The 20484-nt window shown below is 41.7% G+C and overlaps 1 protein-coding gene across 3 annotated transcripts in view; it reads right to left on the bottom strand.

The window, feature by feature from the left end:
• The window catches only part of PAMR1 (peptidase domain containing associated with muscle regeneration 1), a 115881-nt gene that overhangs the window by 68391 nt on the left and 27006 nt on the right, over window positions 1–20484 (bottom strand). For all 3 annotated transcript variants that reach the window (XM_043972845.1, XM_043972844.1, XM_043972846.1), the window contains exons 2-3: window positions 8972–9148; window positions 6184–6312 (exon numbers count right to left, since the gene is read on the bottom strand). In XM_043972845.1, coding sequence (XP_043828780.1) covers window positions 6184–6312; window positions 8972–9101 — 259 coding nt within the window. In that variant the 5' untranslated portion in view covers window positions 9102–9148. The remainder of the gene's footprint in view (window positions 1–6183; window positions 6313–8971; window positions 9149–20484) is intronic.

Here is a 20484-nt window from a genome sequence, read left to right as displayed (position 1 = left end):
CCTATCTATGTATGTAAATGTGAGGAGAGTGTGAACTTGAAAATAGTAAGGGAGAAAGTGTCTACACATACAAACACATGCATTCACATACTCACAAGGCACATGTATGCACATTTACATACCAGCATGTGTACATACATACCACACCTATATACATGCAAGGCACACATGCATGCATATACATCACCAAATGTTCACATGTGTGCATGCACAAATTCACATGGATGCACTGTATATGTATATGTGTATGTATATGTGAACCACTCATACAAGCACAAATGAAGACACAGACAGTGCACATTCACACACTTGCTCACACATGCATATATATAGGCATATATATACACACATGCACACACATGCACAATGCACATAGATATGCACAAAGTTCTGTCTTGTTCTCCTTGTTATCTGTAAAGGACATCAAAATTTAAGAACCCATTTAAAGCCTCATTCTTTTCCTCGGGCTCACCAGGAAAGCCCCTCAGCAACCCAGATGGATGAGACTGGAGGCCCTAATATCTCTTAGGCCAGGAACCCAAAGCAAGATGAGGCCCTTTTCAGTGACTCAGCCAGCGGGGTTTCCCGAGGCTCCCTATGGGAGGGACACCACAGACCAATATCCTTCAGTTACATGAGCCAAGGTTGTATGCCTCTCTCTCTCTCTCTCTCTCTCTCTCTCTCTCTCTCTCTCTCTCTCTCTCTCTCTCTCTCTCTCTCTCTCACTCTTTCACTCTTGCTCTCGCTCTCTCTCTCACTTTTTTGTTCAGCTCATTCCCATCATTCTTGGCTCTCACTCCTAGAGTTGGCTATATCAACCCTCTCTCTGCTCCATGTTCAGACTCCACAAATATTTTTAGACATTGGTCATGGCCCCCTCTTCCAGATCCTTAGTCATCTTTTGGACCAATGGGCAAATCTCTCCTCATAAATCCCAAATCATTTGTGGGCTGATTTCTGAGCCTTCTGGGTCCCTGAAGGACCTTGAGAATCAGAGATAGCTCAATGTGAAGCTAGAGGTGTGGTCTCTTGTCTCTGTTGCCCTCTCACTCAGTCTTCTTCTCCTTAGGGAGAAGAAAAAATTCAGTATCAGGTCCAAGTTAAATAAGTGTAGATCCATTAGGTCAGAAGTATCTCTTTATTTTTCTAGGTCAAGCATTTTTAGAGGGAAAGCATGGACTCGACTTTAGAATTCAGCTCCTGTCCCTCTCTTGGACCTTCTGGGATTTCACATGGCACTGAAATATTCCATTACTTGACTCATGTGGTTTTCTTGGGCTACACAGGGTGACCTGAAGTTCAAAAGGGAAGTCATCATCTTTCTCTAAGAATACACAATATCCTCCATAACAGCTATGATCCAGTATCATCAACAAACATTACTCAACTAAGTCCACCATGATCCAATCTGCTTTGGAGGTAGAGAAGCCAAAGTGAGCAAATGGAGAGTGGTTTGGTTATTATAATCTCAGAAATATGGCTACCACTGGTAGCAATGGGGCCATATTTGGGTAAAGTGGGTATTGGGGTGTTGTGCCTTCTGACCCCCTTTCTCCTTCTCCTGGTGAGCTGCTCTACTTCTTCCCATCCCCTCTCCCCACTGACTTCATCACAGTGCTCCCCACCATTCTCATCCTCCTTAGCTAATAAGCTATAAAGGGTTTGATAAACTCATCTGCAACTCCTGGGAACAGCTGCCTTTTAATAGGGGACAATTTTATAACCCAAGAAATGAGGATCTAATAATTGTGGAATTTCAGGAATTAGCAAAAGTTTCATGAGTTTTAGTTTCATGAGTTGCAAGGGACTTCAGAAATAATCTAATCCATCCCCCTTATTTAGAGATGTTGAAACCAACGCCCAGAAGGGTTGCAATTTTCCCAAGATCACAAGGATAGTAAGAAGAAAAAACAGGGTAAGAACTTAGGTCTATTGACTCAAAATCTAGTTCTCTTTGATGTATACATATATGTACATAGATAAATGTATATACACACATATGTGGAAAGAGAGAGAGAAGAGAGAGAAGAGTGAGGAGAGGAGAGGAGAGGAGAGGAGAGGAGAGGAGAGGAGAGGAGAGGAGGGAGGGAGGGAGGGATTAGGCAACAACAGCTAGGTCAGCACCTGCTCCACCAACATATAAGGTTTTCTCTGGGTAGCCATATAGGAGATCTCCTAGTAAAGAGGAAGATAACTAGTTAAAAAGTTTTCTGGCTGGTATGGTGTCATATGCTTGTAATCCTGCTGCCAGGGGCACTGAGGTTGGTGGATTGCTTGAGTTTGGGAATTCTGAGTTATAGTAGGTTCAATTTATTGAGTGTCTGCACCAAGTCCAACACTGATATGGGGAACCCCCGGGAGCTGAGGCTACCGGGCTGCCTAAGGAGTAGCCAGTTGAACTAGGTTAGAAATGGAGCGGGTTAAATCTTCCATGCTCATCAATAATGGGATTAAGATAGTTACTACACTTCCAGCCTGGGTGAGATAGAGAAGACCCTGGAAAGGAAGAAGGGAATAAGAAAGAAAGAAAATAAAGGGAGGGAGGGAAGGAGGGAGGGAGGAAAGAAGGAAGGAAGGAAGGAAGGAAGGAAGGAAGGAAGGAAGGAAGGAAGGAAGGAAGGAAGGAAGGAAGGAAGGAAGGAAGAGAGGAAGAGAGGAAAGGAGGGAGGGGAGGAAGGAAGGGAGGATGAGAGGAAGGGAGGGAAGAAAGAAGTTTTCTGTTAGTTGGGGTAGACTTGAGATCTCTATAACCATTTTACAAGCAGACAGCAAAGGGATTCCAAGGAATGAACAGAATTATTTGACATTATCTGTTTTCCATTTTTATTTCTATTTTACCGGGGGCAAAATGTCAATAGTGTGACTTACAGAACAGGTCAAGCATTTAATCCACATCATCAATTGTCCAACAGCTTTTCTCTTAAAGGACTGCGCAGGGCACCATCTAGTGGGTAAATGATCAAACTGACAAAGTATGCCCCAATTGATAGACCATTCTTTACCCTCCACTATACATGCTGAGTTTGTGGCTTCTGATGAAAAGTCATTTTGTCATAAAGTATAGTGAGCAGAACCAGGAAAATGAGACACAATAGCCATAACAATTTAAGTGGAAAGAACACCCCCCGTCCACAAAAGAGTGTAACTGAATGTTGTGTGGTTATAAAGACTGAGTTTGGCCCCAGAGAAGAAATGAGATGTACTCTGGTTCTCTGATTTGCAGAGGTGTGGGGGGTGGGGCATAGATTTTGATTAATTTTGCTGAACTCCTCTCCCCCTCCCTCTCCCTCTTTCCATCTTCTCTCTCTCTCTTTCTCTCTCTCTCTTTCTGTCTTTCTCTGTCTCTCTCTCTGTCTCTCTCTTTCTCTGTCTCTCTGTCTCAGTCTCTCTCTGTCTCTCTGTCTCAGTCTCTCTCTGTCTCTGTCTCTGTCTGTCTCTCCGTCTGTCTCTCTGTCTCTGTATTGCTCAAGCTTTTAGGCCAAGCTATTGTCAAAAAAGTTTAGACAGAGTTTCTAATGGTACCTGATCGATTAAAATGTCAATCACAGGGCAGCTAGGTAGTGCAGTGGATAAAACACCGGCCCTGGATTCAGGAAGACCTGAGTTCAAATTCGGCCTCAGACACTTGACACTTACTAGCTCTGTGACCCTGGGCAAGTCACTTAACCCTCATTGCCCCACCAAAAAAATGTCAATCAGCAAAGCCACAAAGAGAAGCCTCTTCTCAATCACTGGCATAGTAGAAAGACCACTGGTGTCAAAATCAAAAGACCTGGTTTCCAGCACCATTTGTGATGCTTACTCCCTGTTCACGTGATCCTGGAAACCTGTGAGGCCATGTGGGACAATGGGAAAAGCTATGGGTTTGGGTGCAGGTATGTGTTCAAAATGGGTTTCTGCCACTTACCTGAACAAACTGGCACAAGTCACTCAACCTTTCTGGGACTCAGTTTCCTTCTCTGAAGAAGGAAGGAGGTACACTAAATGACTCCTAAGGTCCACTTTGGCACTGTGACCTCATTCCCCCTGTCGGAGCCTTGGTTTCTTCATCTGTCACCTGCAGGGTTGAACTATAGGACTTCTAAGGTCCCTTCTGGGTCTAATCCTGTTATCTCACTTCACTTCTCTTGGCCTAGTTTCCTCAGCTATAAAATGGGGGTAATATTTGCACTCCCACCTCTCCCAATTGTTCTGAGAATTTTTCTTTGTGAAACGTGAAACATTATAGAACTGTGAGTGTTTATTGTCACTGCTCACGAAATATGACATCAGTCATTGAGAATTCTAGTGTAAAGGTGGTACAGGACCAGAAGTGGGCAGTTAAAACAATGGTCCCTGTGAAATTCCTCTGGATGGAGGATTGACATTATACTCCTTCCACAAAGGGTGCCTGTGTCCCACCAGGATGTTCTCAGCTGAATTACTTGGAAGGATGGATAATATTCACATATTTAATGTTTAGAATATTCAAGCCAGCATTTATAAGCTAAGGCCCTGGAGATTTAGAAATAATGATCTGAAAGACCATTCTCCTCCTTTTACAGGTGAGAAAACTGAGGCCCAGGGAGAAAACTGTCACTTCTCTTCATTCATGTGCTCTACAGTCAGATCAGCCTTCCCCCATCTCCCCAAGTCTGGAGTGTACTCCTGCCCTTCTGAGAGTCCCTTGTTTTCTTCCAGACTTAGCTAAAAGGTCACCTCCTTTCAAATCTTTTATGATGCCTATCCTACTCCACCTCTATCTATTAATGCCTCTCTCTGTTCTTCTACCTGTTAATTAATTTTTTCCCATGCTTGGAATGCTCTCCCTTGTCCACTCTGACTACTGATCTCCCTGGTTTCATTGAAGTCCTAATGAAAATTCCATCTTCTACATGAAGCCTAATACCTCTTAATTCCAGTGCTTTTCCTCTCTTAATTATTCCTATTTGTCCTGTATACAACTTGCTTTGTATATATTTGTTTTCACGTTGTCTCCCTCATTAGATTGTAAACTGCTTGAGGGCAGGGACTGTCATTTGCCTTTTTGTAACCCCAGTGCTTAGCATAGTGCTTGACACATAGTAGGCACTTAAAAAATATTTATTGAATTGAAGTGAATTGAAAATTACATTATATTTCCTTTGTACATATTATATATGTGTGTGTATGTGGTGTGTGTGTGTGTGTGTGCATCTGTATATGTATGTGTGTATATATATATTCCCTCTAATAGAATAAAATCTCCTTGAGGACAGGAACTGTTTTGGTTTTTTTTGTCTGTGTTTCCAATGCCTGTCAATTCCTGGAACATAGTAGGAGGTTGATAAGTACTTGTTAATTGTTGATAATAAGTAGCAAAGTTGGGGCTCAAACTTAGATTCACTGGTTTCTCAGCCTCTCTAAGTTTTTTCATCTGTACAATGTGAGTAATCTGAATGTTACTTGCTTTCTGGTCTGGTGACAGTCCAGGGCAGCACAGCTCGATCAAATGGGTCCAGGGCAGACATTCAAGCACATTTAGGTTGGGTGACCTCGGGCAAGTCATTTAATTTCTCTTAGTTTCAGTTTCTTCATCTGTAAATGGAGTGGGGTGTGACAACCTCCTTTGAATCTATGACCTCGTGAAAAGAAACTGAGCATATTCATCCTGGAGAAAGGAAGCCTTAGAAAAGGACATGATGTTTGTCCTTAAATTAATATCACATGAAAATGAGATTGCACTTGTTCTTAGGTCTAGAGGGAGGCCATAGGAATAATGGGTAGATATAAGAGGGGGGATTATGGAGTCAATATAAGGAAGAGTTTCCTAACAGAAGTTACCTGGTGAACATGGATGATGAACCTCCAGTCAAATATGTTATGGAAGGAAATCAGATTTAGAGATGGAAGAGGCTTTAAAGGGTTTCCAGTCCAACAACCTCATAATTAAAGGGTGAAATTGATGCCCAGAGGGATGGAGGGATTTATTTAAGGCCACATAGTCAGTGGCAGAGGTAGGATTTGAACACACCAAACCATATTGCTTGGTGATCTCTACCATCTCTCAGAGTTCTGAGATTCTCTGATGCATCATACCTTGAAAGGTCTCTAACCTTACTGACCCTTGACCTCAGTGCCCCAGGCACAAGGGACTGAGGGCAATCTTTCTGGAAGAAAGAAACAGGGGGAAAGAGAGCTCCAGCTATCACAAGAACTACTTACTCATGCAATCCCCTCCATACCAGCCCCCTCGACATTCAGCGCAGTAGAATCCCTTCACATAGAAGTCGTCTAGAGAGCCCCCCCAGGAGCCATTGCGGCAGCTCTTGCAGTTCTCAAAGATGGTGCAACCTGGAACATATTCAAGAAAGGCTCATTAGGGAAAAGGTCATATGTGCTTTTTATTTTTTTTAGGCAATGGGGATTAAGTGACTTGCCCAGGGTCACACAGCTAGTAAGTGTCAAGTGTCTGAGGCTGGATTTGAATTCAGGTACTCCTGAATCCAGTGCCGGTGCTTTAACCACTGTGCCATCTAGCTGCCCCAGTCATATGCTTTAATGGGCCTGTGTGTGTGTGTGTGTGTGACAGACAGAAAGACAGAGACAGAAGGAGACAGAGAGAGAGAAATCCTGAAGGAAGGTAGCAAATGACTTCTGGGGAGCTGGGTAAAGATAATATCCCAAGAGTTGGGGTACCTTTCAAGATACCAGCCACTCTCAAATGTCCAAGTGGATCTGTGATTTCACTGAAGTAAGTATCCCCACAACTCAAATGCTGAGTATGAGAAAAAACCTCGGAGTCATAGGTGCTATTTCTATAAGTCTACTTCAGCTCAGCAAGTGTTGACTAAGGTCTTACTGTTATGGGAAAAGAACCACAAAAACAGAAATAAATGAGTCCTTGCCCTCAAGGAACTTACATTCTCTTGGAAGAAATGCAGCTGGTATACAAATGAGTCCAATAAAATTTAATTGGAGGAGGAAGAGGACCCTGCCAGCTGGGGGCATCCAAGAAGGCTTGTTAGGAGAGTTAGTATCTGAGTTGAGTCTTAAAGAAAGAGTAGACTTCTGATCATCAGAAGTAAGAGCTCTCTGAGCATAGGTTGTATAGAGCTAAAACATCTATATCTATAGCCATCTAATATATAACTAAATAATGGAATTATTTCTATCTAGATACAATCTATGTCTATGCCTGTCTGTCTATCTACATCTAATGATATCATCTCTATTATCTACTTCTATATCTATGCCTATATCAATATCTACATCTTTACCTATATCTACACCTATCACATGGGCCAAATATGTCTCTGGAAAGATCTAGGCACTAAATACTAAAGAACAGTTTCTTGTTATCCCCAAAAAAGTACATAGTTGCCCCTACATGCATTTTCTCCTCTGGGGAAGTGAAACATGGGTATGATGAGGCTTGGTTTCAGCTTACATACCATTGTTGTACAATGGAAAGAACACTAGATTTTGGAATTAGAGGATCTGAGTTGAACTCTTAGCTCTCCCTATTCCTGACTATGTGACCTTGAGCAAGTCATTCACATCTGTAGACCTGTTTTCTATTCAGTAACAGGAGAGAATTGGATTAGATGGCCTCTGAGGTTCCTTCTAACCCCAAATCTATCAGCCCAGGTCATTTTATTTCTCTGAGCCTCAGTTTCCCCCTTTGTAAAATAGAGGGGCTGGACTAGATGACCTTTAGGTTCACTTATAGCTCTGAACTGATGACCCCATGTTTCCAGCTTTGTCTCTTCCTCTCAAGGAGGCAGGGTTCCAACAATCTATGGAGCTGTTTCCAGTGTTGGCCTCTTATCACAAATTGGTGTTTAGCATTGGGGGAAATTCCAAAGACATCAGAAGGGCTCTTCTGAGCTCTCAAGCCTTTGGTATCTGGAAAATGCATTTGGAAATCTCTGGTTTCTCCCCAGGAGAATGCTGGCCTTCAGTTTCCAGTTGGCCCAAGGTTTGGATGTTGAGAGTTTTAAAAACTTCCCTATGGAAGAATTGGGATTTTAAAAGACACCTATGGGGGCAGCTAGGTGGTGCAGTGGATAGAGCACCGGCCCTGGATTCAGGAGGACCTGAGTTCAAATCCAGCCTCAGACACTTAACACTTACTAGCTGTGTGACCCTGGGCAAGTCACTTAACCCCAATTGGCTCACTAAAAAAAAAAAAAAAGACAGCTATGGAAATAGCAAGGAAGGAATGGATTTGAGTCTACACCAGGAAGAAGAAACATAACTAACATGTGGTAAGTGGGGTTTTGCCCAAGCATGCTGACTGGGGAGGGGGCACAAACCTTGACACCCTCCAAGTGGATGGTACACTTTGTCCCAACGTGTGGCAGTGGGCTCTTGGAGGACCGCTTGGCATGGAAAACCATGTATTCCCACTTCTACTTCTCAACACCTGCCTTAGACTTATGTTCACCCATCACTTTGCATCAGACTAGGGCAAACTGCTAGAGTATTAGTTAGAAGGAAACCCACATGGTGGGAATGACCAGAGATCACAGTGTCGGGGAAGAAAAGGACCGCTGGACTTAGATTCAGAAGCCCTGGGCTTAAATCTTTGCTGTTTGCTACCTATGTAACCTTGGCTAAGTGTTTCAAGCTCCTGGAGTCTCAGTTTCCTCATCTATCAAATGAGAGGGATGGATGAGGTGGCCAATCTGGTCCCTTCTAGCCGTAGATCTAAGAAACTGTCTATAGTGGCAAATACTGCCAGGAAATTATGTCTCTGAGCCTCAGTTTCCATATCAGTCCAATGAGAGGGAGATCTCTTCCTAGCCCAATGTCTGGAGTCTGAAGTCTGGAGTCTGTTTTCTTCCTGGGTCTTTTGATTGGGGTTAGGGCAAGCCACCACCAGAGGGCAGTAAGGTTTTTTGTTTGTTTGGTTTTTTTTTATCATGGCCCCATGATTCAAACTTCCAGGTTTCAGCCAAAGATCCAATTCCTACCTAAGAAAGAACTGCTTAGTACAAATCACACTCACCTGGGTGAATCAGACAGGAGTCACACTCATTCTCCTCATTCCGGCAGCAAGGGATGGTATAGCCAACCACTTCTTTCTTCCCTGGGCATACACACTCAATCTGGTCATATTCACAGCACTCCCTGCACATGATATTCCATTCAGCCCCAGGACAGGCTTCATTGATCACTGTGTATTCTGAAACGCAAATCAGAAGCAGGCAAATGAGGAGAGCCAGACCAATTCTATGAGTCACTGTCTAGCTACATGACCCTGGGCAAGTCACTTAATTCCAGTTCCCTTAACCATCTGGGAGCATCTCTAGTTGTCCCGATTTATATCTTGCCACTGGACCCTGATGGTTTTTTAGGGGAGAGTGAGGTTGATGACCTTGCACAGCCCTTCCTCACTTAAATCCAATTTAGTGCAAGTCATGACATCACCTGTATGTCATGGTCCTCTTCGAGAATGAAGGACTAATAACAACAACAACTCTCTAGGGTATTGTTTCCCCCCCAAAATGACTGCTTACTTTAATGAGATTCAACAAACATGTGTTAAGCACCTACTGTATACAAGACAATATTTCTAGGAATATAAAGGAAAAAAAATTTAAATATTCCATACCAGATAAGTAAATACAAAGTATATACCAAATAAATACATTGGGGCAGGAGGGTGGGGAGGAAGCACTAACACCTGAAAAAAAAATCTGGAAAGTCAGTGTCAGAGAAAATGGCATCTGAACTGAGCCTTGAGCGGGGCTAGGAATTCTAAGAGGGTGTGGTGTGGTGACAGATGGAAGGAAATTACAGAAAAGCATGAGGGACAGTCTATGCAAAGGCAAATGCAATTCCATATAGAAGGAAGAACAGTAAATAGGCCAGTTAGACTGGAAGGTAGAGTATGTGAAGGGGAGGGATATGGAATCTGTCTGGAATCACAGGAGGTAGCCAGATTGGGAAAGGCTTTAAATGCCCAACAAAGGAGTTTCTATTTTATCCTTGAGACAACGGGAGTCCAATAAAGCTTCTTGTGTGGGAGAATAATATGGTCAGACCCAGGTTTTGAGAATATCAATTGGGCAAAGTGTATGGAAGAGGGAGAGACTGGAAGCAAGGAGGTCAGTTGGGGGGTTTATAGTAGAGCAGGTGAGAGGGGATAGGAGCCTGAGATAGAGGGGACGGGCGTGAGTGGAGATAACAGTACCCATGGGAGAAGTTTTTTGTTTGTTTGTTTGTTTTTTGCGGGGCAACAAGGGTTAAGTGATTTGCCCAGAGTCACACAGCTAGTAAGTGTTGAGTCTGAGGCTGGATTTGAACTCAGGTCCTCCTGAATAATCCAGGGCCAGTACTTTATCCACTGTGCCACCTAGCTGTCCCTGGGAGAAGTTTTAAAGATGAAATCAATAGCAGTTGGCCACTGATTGTACCCAATGTACAGGTAAGAGACTGAAGAATAGAAGATGTCTCCAAAGTCTCCAGTCTGGATGACTGAAGAAGAGAGAGAAGTTGCATGTATACCTCCTTCCAGGTTATTACAGACAAAAGGCCTTTGTTTTTCTTTTGACCAGTTACTAGATAACTTCCCCAGCTTCAGAGTAAGGCCTCTGATTACCCAGCAGGCCATGCACATGGTGTCCTCATTGCCGGTACATTGACAGCACAAACAAGTGTTTGAGATTCTCCAGAACTGATATGTAACCTACTTACACCAGGTGTTTGTGCTCATGAGAAAAGTGTTCCTTTTCTTGGAAGGACTTTTATTCGATTTAAAAAATATCTATATTTATAGCACGTTTACACCCTTAACTCTCTGAAAAAGAAACCCGCCAGCCATATGGTGAAATCCAACTATAGAAATTCCCCATAAGGAGACCCAGCCAGAGGCCTGCCCAGTCAGAACGCAGGCCAAGACATGTGATTTAGATGTCTCTCAAGATCTCAGAAAAGACTTTTTAGGAATGAGGGGGATAAAAGGTGAGCCTGGAGAGAGTGAGTGACATCTGGAGAAATGACAAATTCACCAATACCCACAGACCACACAATCTTTCCATTGCCCCATCATTAACCCACAGGCTAAACTCCAAATGCAGAGACATGATTATTTAAATGAGGGTCTCCTCCTCCCTCCTCAAAGCAACAGTGAGGTTAGGGCCTGAGGACTGGAATGAACAGAACTGACTCTGCTGTCCTTCCATTGGGGTCAGCTAGGGAGAATGAGTGTGGTTGGAGAATCAGGAAGGACCTAGGTTAAAATCCTGCCTTTGAAAATTAGCGGTTATCTCAAAAACCATATGAAAATGAATGCCCCAAATCACTAAAATGACAGAAGTTAAAATTCTAAAGATATATTTTATTCTATCATTTGTTTTTAATATAACCAGAATTTCCTCCCAGTATCCCTTCACCTACCTGCTCCCAGAGAGCCATCTCTTTAAAAAAAAAATAAAGAGAAAAAAATCAGAAAAAAGCTCAATACATCAAAGGATGCAAACTCATGGACTCCCTCCTCTGCAAAAGAAGGGGGTGATTCAAGTCTTTTTCTTTTTTTTTCTTTTTTTAGTGAGGCAATTGGGGTTAAGTGACTTGCCCAGAGTCACACAGCTAGTAAGTGTTAAGTGTCTGAGGCCGGATTTGAACTCAGGTACTCCTGGCTCCAGGGCCGGTGCTCTATCCACTGCACCACCTAGCTGCCCCAATTCAAGTCTTTTCTTATCTTTTCTTTGGGACCAAATTTGTTCTTTATAATTTCATGTTTACTTTTTTTTCAAAGATATGTTTTATTTATTTATTCATTCATTCATTTATTTGTTTGATCATTTGTTTATTCATTTATTTATTTGTTCATTCATTTACTTATTCAACTATGTGTCTGTTTACTTATTTATTTATTCATTCATTTATCTATCTATCTATCTATTTATTTTTGTGCAGGGAAATGAGGGTTAAGTGACTTGCCCAGGGTCACACAGCTAGTAAGTGTTAAGTGTCTGAAACCGAATTTGAACTCAGGTCCTCCTGAATCCAGGACTGGTGCTTTATCCACTGTGCCACCCAGCTGCCCCCTATAACATTTACTTTTGATTGTTTTACAATCCTTGTTCAATATATATGGGAACTTTCTTTTTACCTATGACCTACTGGGGTATATACTTAGTAGCAGAATCTCTGATTTAAAGGGTATGCACATTTTTGTCTTCTTATTTGCTTAATTCCAAATTGCTTTTCAAAATGGTTATACTGACTCAGAGCCCCAGCAGCAGTGCACCAGTGTGATAATCTGTCCACAATCCCTCCAACATTGACACTATCTCCACCTTTTGTCAACTTTGCCAATTTGCTGGGCGTGAGGTGAAACTGACAGGTTATTTTGATTTGCATTTCACTTATTATTACTAATTTGGCATTTTCTTTCAGAAAGAAATTCAAATTAAAGCGATTCTGAGATTTCACCTCATACCCATTAGACTGGCAAAAATGACAAATTGGAGGAACTGTGAGAAGCTGACCATCCTAATGCAGCTCTGGGGGAGCTGTGAATTGGCCCAAGCACCCAGGGTTTCTAAACTTCATATTCTTTGGCCCACATATAGCACTACTAGACCTATATCCCTCAGAGATCAAAGGAGGGAAAAAAGGCTAATCTATATGCAAAAATATTTAATTTAATTTTTGTAGTATTTCCAAACTGGAAACTAAGGGGATACCCACCCACTGGGTAATATATAAACAGTGTGGTATATGAACGCAATAGAATGTTACATGAATGTTATAGAATGTTAAAGAAACAACAAAATGGACCATTTCAGAGAAAGCCGAGAAGACCTCTATGAACTGATACAGAATGAAGTGAACAAAGTCAGCAGAACAATTTACAGTGACAACAACACTAGAGAGAAAAACAGTCTTGAAAGATTTGAGAAATATGACTAATTCAATGAGAAACCATGAGTTCAGGGGACTGAAGATGAAATGTTCCATCTACCTCTTGTCAGGGAGATGATGGATTTAAAATGCAAATTGAGGCATATATATACATATAAATATATGTATATATATATGTATATTTGTGGGGCAATGAGGGTTAAGTGACTTGTCCAAGGTCACACAGCTAGTATCAAGTGTCTGAGATTGGATTTGAACTCAGGTCCTCCTGAATCCAGGGGCAGTGCTCTATCCACTGAACCACCTAGCTGTCCTGAGGCATATATTTTTGGACCTGGCCCATGTAAGAGTTTGTTTTTCTGGAGTACGGATATTTGATGTGAAGGTTTTATTTTTCGGGGTTGTTTTTTATTGTTCAATTGGGGACAGTAGAAGGGGAGCCAATAAATACTTGTAAAAATAGATGAACAGGGGTGCAGGAACAGCTAGGTGGTGCAGTAGATAAAGCACCGGCCCTGGATTCAGGAGGACCTGAATTCAAATCTGACCTCAGACACTTCACACTTACTAGCTGTGTGACCCTGGGCAAGTCACTTAACACTCATTGTCCCGCAAAAAAAAGAAAAAATAGATGAACAAATGAATTAATAAATAAGCAAATGAATAGTTGTTTGAAAGAAAGAAATTTACAAGTTCTGTGACCATGGACAAGTCACCTAATCTCTCTTGGCCTCAGTTTCCTCAGTTTTAAAATGGCCATAATATTGCCTGTAGTACCTATCTCACAGAGTTGTTTTGAAACCCAAATGAGGGTGAAGTGCTTTGGAAACTTTAAGGTGTTATATAAATGCCTGTGTTATTATCTAAGGCCTATCCACAGGCTCGTAAACCTTCAAGAGCTATAGAAATGAGAGTTATTATTAGGTGTAACTATATTATTAAGGCTTAGAAATGTGTCCTTGAGGAGGGCAATTACAGTGGTCCCTGGGTCCCAAGATGGTCCACTTAAAAATGTTTTTACTCACTCGAAGCTGTAGGGGTCCATAGAGAAACGGATCGATAGCCCATAAAAAATTATGTGTTTTCTTAGCACCTTCCTCCTAAGAGGCCCAAACCCATAAAGATAAAATACAATTAAGCCGTGGGGCATTCCACTGAGGTGAGTCCGGCGCACACAGAGGTGAAGGAATTTACCCAAAGTCACACAAGAAAATAGAGGTAAGGGACCTCTAGGGTCACTTACAATGGAGCTCTGAGAGGTAGAGAGTGAAAGGACTCTTACGATTATGACCTGCTTCCTAGACTAGCTTTTCTGGGGAATGACCAACTTGTAGCCACGTGCCCAGAATGAAGAGCCAAACTCTGCTAGCTTGGTCCTGGCTGGAATACTAGGAAAGGGCTGGGACCTCTTGTGGTCAAGCTTCTATTGATGGGGACTATTGAAAATGGGGTCTTTGCAGTTCAAAGATCCCCAAAATTCAGGTTAAAAAATCACAATACACCAAAGTTGTCCTTCTTATAGCATGAGAACTCTGAGCATTGGCAGGCCCCAGAGAATTTCTAAAGGATGGCCTCATTCACCCTAGGCTCGGACAGACCTGACCCTCCCAGCTCTGCTACAAATGGAGTCAGGGCTAGCTCACTGAATCAGCCTCAGAGTTAGAATATCAGCTCTTACACTCTGACCTTTTCCTTCACATATGGAAGGTGAAAGCCTTCAAAGTTTAAAGATGCCTTTTCACTCATTCACTCACTCACTTGTTCATTCACTCACTCATTCACTAATTCATTCATTCACTCACTCTCATTTACTCATTCATTTGTTCACTCATTTATTTACCCATTCATTCATTTGTTCATTCATTCACTCACATTCATTTATTCACTCATTCATTAACCCATTGACTTACTTGTTCATTCACTCACTCATCTGCTTATTTGTTCATTCACTCATTCCCTCATTCATTTACTTGTTTATTCATTCATTCACTCATTCATTTACTTATTCATTCATTCATTCATGACCCTTTACCTTATCTGGTCAGGTACTAACATACTACTGTACTTGTAGCTAAATGTTGTAGTGGTTAGAGCACAGAACCTGGAGTCTAGAAGGCTTAAATTCAAATTCAGCTTCAGACACTTAGTTGGGTAACTTTTGGCAAGTCATTTAATTTGTCTTCCTCAATTTCCTCAACTATGAAACGGGTATAATTATAGCACTTACCTCCCAGGGTTATTTTGAGGATCAAATGAGATCATATTAAAGTACTTATAATTGATCTTATATATACTCTTCTCATTTTACAGATGAGGAAACTGAGGCCCAAAGAGCATTAGTGACTTGCTACAGTTATTTATTATTGTTGTTGTTGCTGCTGCTCTTCTTATTCCAGGCCATCCCCTATTACTCATAGCTGTCAATTCACCTCCCCATCACAGTCTTCCTCTTCACCTCTAGTTCCTCCTTCTATGTTGTCTTCCCTATTAGAATGCAAGCCCCTTGAGGACAGAGATTTTTTTGTTTTGTATCTTGAGGACAGAGGTTGCTTTATTTGCTTGTTTTGTATCTTCAGAATTTAATAGTTTTTTTGGTTGGTTCTTTCATTCATTCCTTAAAGGAAGGGAATGTTTCACTTTTGTCTTTGTATACTTAGGCCTAGCAAAGTACCTGCACATAATAAGAACTTAATAAAAGCAGATTGATTGATTGATTGAGTCAAATCTGGGGGCAGGTAGGGGGCAAGGTGGATAGTCAGCAGAGTCAGGATGACCTGAGCTCAAATTCATTCTTAGACACTTATTAGCTGTGTGACAGGAGCAAATCAGTTAACCTCTTCTTCAGTTTCCTCTCGTGTAAAACAGGGGTCATCATAGCACCCCCATAATATCGCTCAAAGGGCTGTTGTAAGGAGCAAATGAGAAAATGTTTATGTCACTTAGCACAGTGCCTGAGACAAGATTGGTACTCAATAAATGCTTGTTCCCTTCCCCACTAGTCCAACTTGAATAATAATTGTACATAAAGCAGCAACATAATAGCAAACCTTTATGTAGCACATTATAGTTTGCCAATCTTAGCGTCTGAGGTGGGGTTCCAATTCAAGCCTTCTTTACTCCATATGCTAGCCAGCCTAGCAGAATTCCCTCTACAGTAACCCTGACAAGCCATCATCTCCTGTGAGGAGGAGCCCATTGCCTTCCCATGCAGTTCATCCTAGCTTTAGACAGTTCTCCCGTTAGCACTCCCAAGCCCAAATGCGCCTCCTTGCAGGTCGCACCCATTGTTTCCTTTCTGCCCTAGTAGACAAAAATAACTAATTCAACCCCCTTCAAACACTTAGGATCCCAAGATCAGAAGGTCATAGCTCTTAGGAAGAGATCCCAGAGGTCATCTAAGCTGACTCATTTTACAGATGAGGAAACTGAGGCGCGAAGAGTATTAGTATTAGTGACTTGCTATGATCACATAGTTAGCAAGTGTCCGAAGTGGGATTTGTAGACTGTTCTGCCCCACCCTATGGCCTGGAGTCTTTCTCTTATCCAGGATAAACATCCACAGTTCAGCCGATCCTCCTAACACATGATCTCTGGGTCTTCTGACGTACTGGTCATCTTTCTCTGGACGTTCTGCAGTTTATTAATCTCTTCTTTGAACAGTGAAAGGGAAAAATGGAAAACAGTTGTTTCTATAACCAAAAGAAATCTCGCAGTAGGTCTTTCTGAAATCCCACTGTTCTCTACCAAAATGTTTCAAACTATTTCTCTTTCTCTCGATTTACATTGGGGTATTTTAAACTAACTGGTCTTTATGGTTTAATTTTATGGGGCAGATTTATTTTCATCCAACAGGAATTTTGCACCTAAATGAGCCAGGCTTATTTTTAAAGCAACTCTCAAGTCCCATAAGATCTCAGAAAGTCAAAAGAGGAGTGTGGTTCAAAGAGAAATTAGTCATGCCAATGTGTTAGGCACTTACAACACAATTGGAAAAGTAAAATGGTTCCTGTTCTCAAAGAAATAACATTTTTATTTTGTTTTTATTGATATCTTTTTTCCACACAGAAGCATAAATTTAGACATAGAAGGGACCTTAGAAGCCTTCTAGTCTAATCCTTTCCTTTACAAATGAGGAAATGGAAGTACAGAGAAATTCAGGGATTTGCCCAGTCACATGGCTATTGTGTCTAAGGTGGGATCAGAACCTAGGTCTTCCAGGTTTCAAGTCCATTGCTCAACACACCAAACTGCCTCTTAACGAATGTGGCCGAAGTAGAGATCAGACCCCAAACCTTGGTATTATCAGTACCATCAATGTTATCTTCATCACCAAATGTATGCCCCTCCAATTTCCTACCCATATAGCCAAGGAAGTTGGTACTCTACTAGAGGTATCAACATAAATGTAAATAAGTCAATATAAAGCAACTAGGTGGAGAATTGGGTAGAGTGCTGAAATTGGAGTCGGAAAGACCTGAGTTCAGATCTAGCCTTGAACCCTTACCAGCTGTGTGATCTTGAGCAATTAATTTAACCTGTATCAGCCTCAATCCCCTCATCTCTAAAAAAGGGTGATAATAATATCAATATCCTCAAAGAAATGTTGTGAGGATCAAATGAGATCATATATATGAAGTGCTTTGTTGTTGTTATATTATTATTATAATAAAAGAATACAAAGCCATTTTGGGAGAACTCTGCTGGCCAGTGGTTGGGGGGGATGTCAAGGAAGGCCCAAGGCCTTCCTGATACCCAAACTGTGCTTTGCAGGAAGCTAGGGGTGAGCTCTTTGCCTATATGCGTCCCACAACCAGGACCCGTGATGCATCCAACCTCCTCAAACATTATCTCAATCTTAAGAGCCACAATCTAATGAGCACAACACACCATGAGCATGAGGCCTTCAGTTACGATAAGCCAGGGACATCCTGACAAAACATAACACAAAGGGGTAAGAAATTGAGAAAGCCACAATGAAGCACCTATGTGGGGTCCTGGGTAAATCTACAACCCTGTTTTGGACTCTTGGTTGACTAAAAGCTGCCATTTTGTCAGGAGACCACAGACCAAGCCTTAACAGACTTCCATGCTCGGCTAGCATCTAAAGTTCCTCCTTTTCATCCACTGGCTTTAATCATCTAATGAAGGTGTCCTGAAAGCTAGGGGCTGGGGTAGGACTTAACTCTGATGAGATGTTACGGGGAACGAGACATAGATGGGTGTTATTTACAAGGAAGCAAATGTAGGTTTGAATTAGGGAAAGATTTCCTAATTAGAGCCATCCCAAAGTCAAATGGGCCACCTGGAGAGGGTGGAGGATCCCCATAAAGGTCTTTAAGCAATGACTGGATGAACACTGGTAAGAGACATAGAGGAAATCTTGGTCAGACACGAGTTGGTTTGGCTAACCTCTGAGCTCACTTTTTGTTTTTTTTTAATTGAGGCAATTGGGGTTAAGTGACTTGCCCAGGGTCACACAGCTAGTAAGTGTTAAGTGTCTGAGGCCGGATTTGAACTCAGGTACTCCTGACTCCAGGGCCGGTGCTCTATCCACTGTACCACCTAGCTGCCCCATCTGAGCTCACTTTTAATGCAGAGATTCTGCAGGTTTTGCAGTGCAGGACTTCTGAGATTTATGCCATTTTCATAACATCATAGATTAAGAGCCATAGACTCTAATCACTTTATTTCATAGATGAGGAAACTGAGGCACATACAGGCTAAGTTTCTTGCCAAGGGTCACACAACTAGTTAGTTTTGGGGGCAGGATTGAACTCAGATCTTCCTTACCCCGAAGTCAACACTATCTTTATAATATCACCTAGGACAAATGTAAGAGGAATCTGTTGTGTTGAGGGCCAGGGACCTTACTCCTTCCTTTACTATTCAAAGATCTCTGAAAATCGGGAGCTCATCTCTTTTTCCTTCAATTCTACAGTACTTGGAAGCTACTTCCAGTTCTCAGAATCCATAGTTCTGGTTTATATATTGGCTCAGTATTGCCTAAAACTTGGAAAGTTTGTAATTGAGGGCTGAGAAGCAGCATAGCTTTATGAATAGAGCTCTTGACTTTTAGGCAGGAAGCCCTGAGTTCAAGTCTTGCTTCTGACACACTACCTCTAAGACTAATATTTAAGAACTCAGAGCTACCAGGAATTTTCTAAAATTATGAGTTACACATAAATTGCCAATCTGTATCATTGGAAAGAATTTCCATACTAGGAGCTTCCCACAGAGATGAAATCACAGATTCAGAGAAGAAAGAAAACAAAATTAAAAGTAAGAGGTTTAGTGGTGTAAGGTTTCTAAAATCCTAGCTAGTCTGTCTAAAATATCTAATGAGTGGTCACCAATAAATTAGAAGTTTTAGCAAGAGTTTAGATTTTTAAGTATTTATTAAGGAGCATTAGGATCTAATGATCAGAGAGAAAGGTAAAAATCTAATTATTTCTAAGAGACCCCATCATCTGACCTACCATGGTGAGGTCAGGAACAAAAAGGATGCAATGCTTCCTTCTTCCTCCCAGAAGCCTCTTGTGAAACTGGGAACATCCCATCCACACGCCCACACAGCTCCAAACTAATTGGCTGGTCGCTTTGATAGACAGCAGCCATGAGTAAACGTCACTTCCTGATGCCAAGGAACTGACCACGTGGCTCGCCCTCAGACGCCTTCTCCTCATGGCAGAGCATTCCTACAGTAACTCTCAAGCATGTAGCGTCACTTCAATCGTTACAGTGGAAAGAGCATAGGACTTTGGAGACACCAAAGCTTGAATTCCAGCCCCACTACTTATCAGCTGATGGTCCTGGGTAAATAATAATAGTTAGCAAAGTTTGCAAAGTGCTCTACAAATATCATTTTGTTTGATCCTCACAACTGCCCTCTGACTTAAGTGATGTTACACCAATTTACAGATGAAGAAATGGAAGCCTAAATGACTAGCCCAAGGTCACAGGTGGAAAGTAGAAGAGCCAGGAATTTAAACTCATGTTTTCCCCACTCCAAATCCAGTGTTCTTTCCACTGAATCACATCCATCCAAACCAGAGGCACCGAGGCATACTCTGTGGGAGGCACCAGTTGGAACCTTCAGTATCATCTCCATGCTACATATATATCCCAACTTCTTTGCTAACTCGTTCTGGCTTCATCTTCTATGGATATCTATAAAGCCTTCCAGAACTTACTTGCCTTCTTCTTATTCACTCTCTTCAAGGGGTGATGAGTCCTAAAAGTTAATTCTTCACTATGGAGTCATTTTTATTGGTCTTCCTTTTCATTTTGCGAAACACAAACCTACTTCTTATATTATATGCCCTGGGGAAAGATTCGAAATCCCTGTGTATACCTTTTTTTGGGAAGTGGTGAATAGGCCTTAACTAAACTCAGAAAGTGACAAATGTATTTTCCTTAAGGCCTCATTAATAGGCCAAGAAAAAATTTCAGATTGTCACAAAGCCTAATGAGAAAATGCATATGAAGACTGTTGGAAGAAAAAACTATATGCAAACAGAAATAATTATTGCCACTCCCTGGCCAAAGGAAAAATCATCATGCCTTTTCTTAAGACACAGATGGCTGCAAAAATACTGGAAGTAGGCAATGAGCTCTTATTCACAGAACTATAAATACATGGTGTTTCCA

The sequence above is a fragment of the Dromiciops gliroides genome, chromosome 6, assembly GCF_019393635.1.
Source record: "Dromiciops gliroides isolate mDroGli1 chromosome 6, mDroGli1.pri, whole genome shotgun sequence".
Taxonomy (NCBI): Eukaryota; Metazoa; Chordata; class Mammalia; order Microbiotheria; family Microbiotheriidae; genus Dromiciops; species Dromiciops gliroides.
Note: the sequence above shows the minus strand (reverse complement) of the source record. Positions and strands in the feature narration are given on the sequence as shown.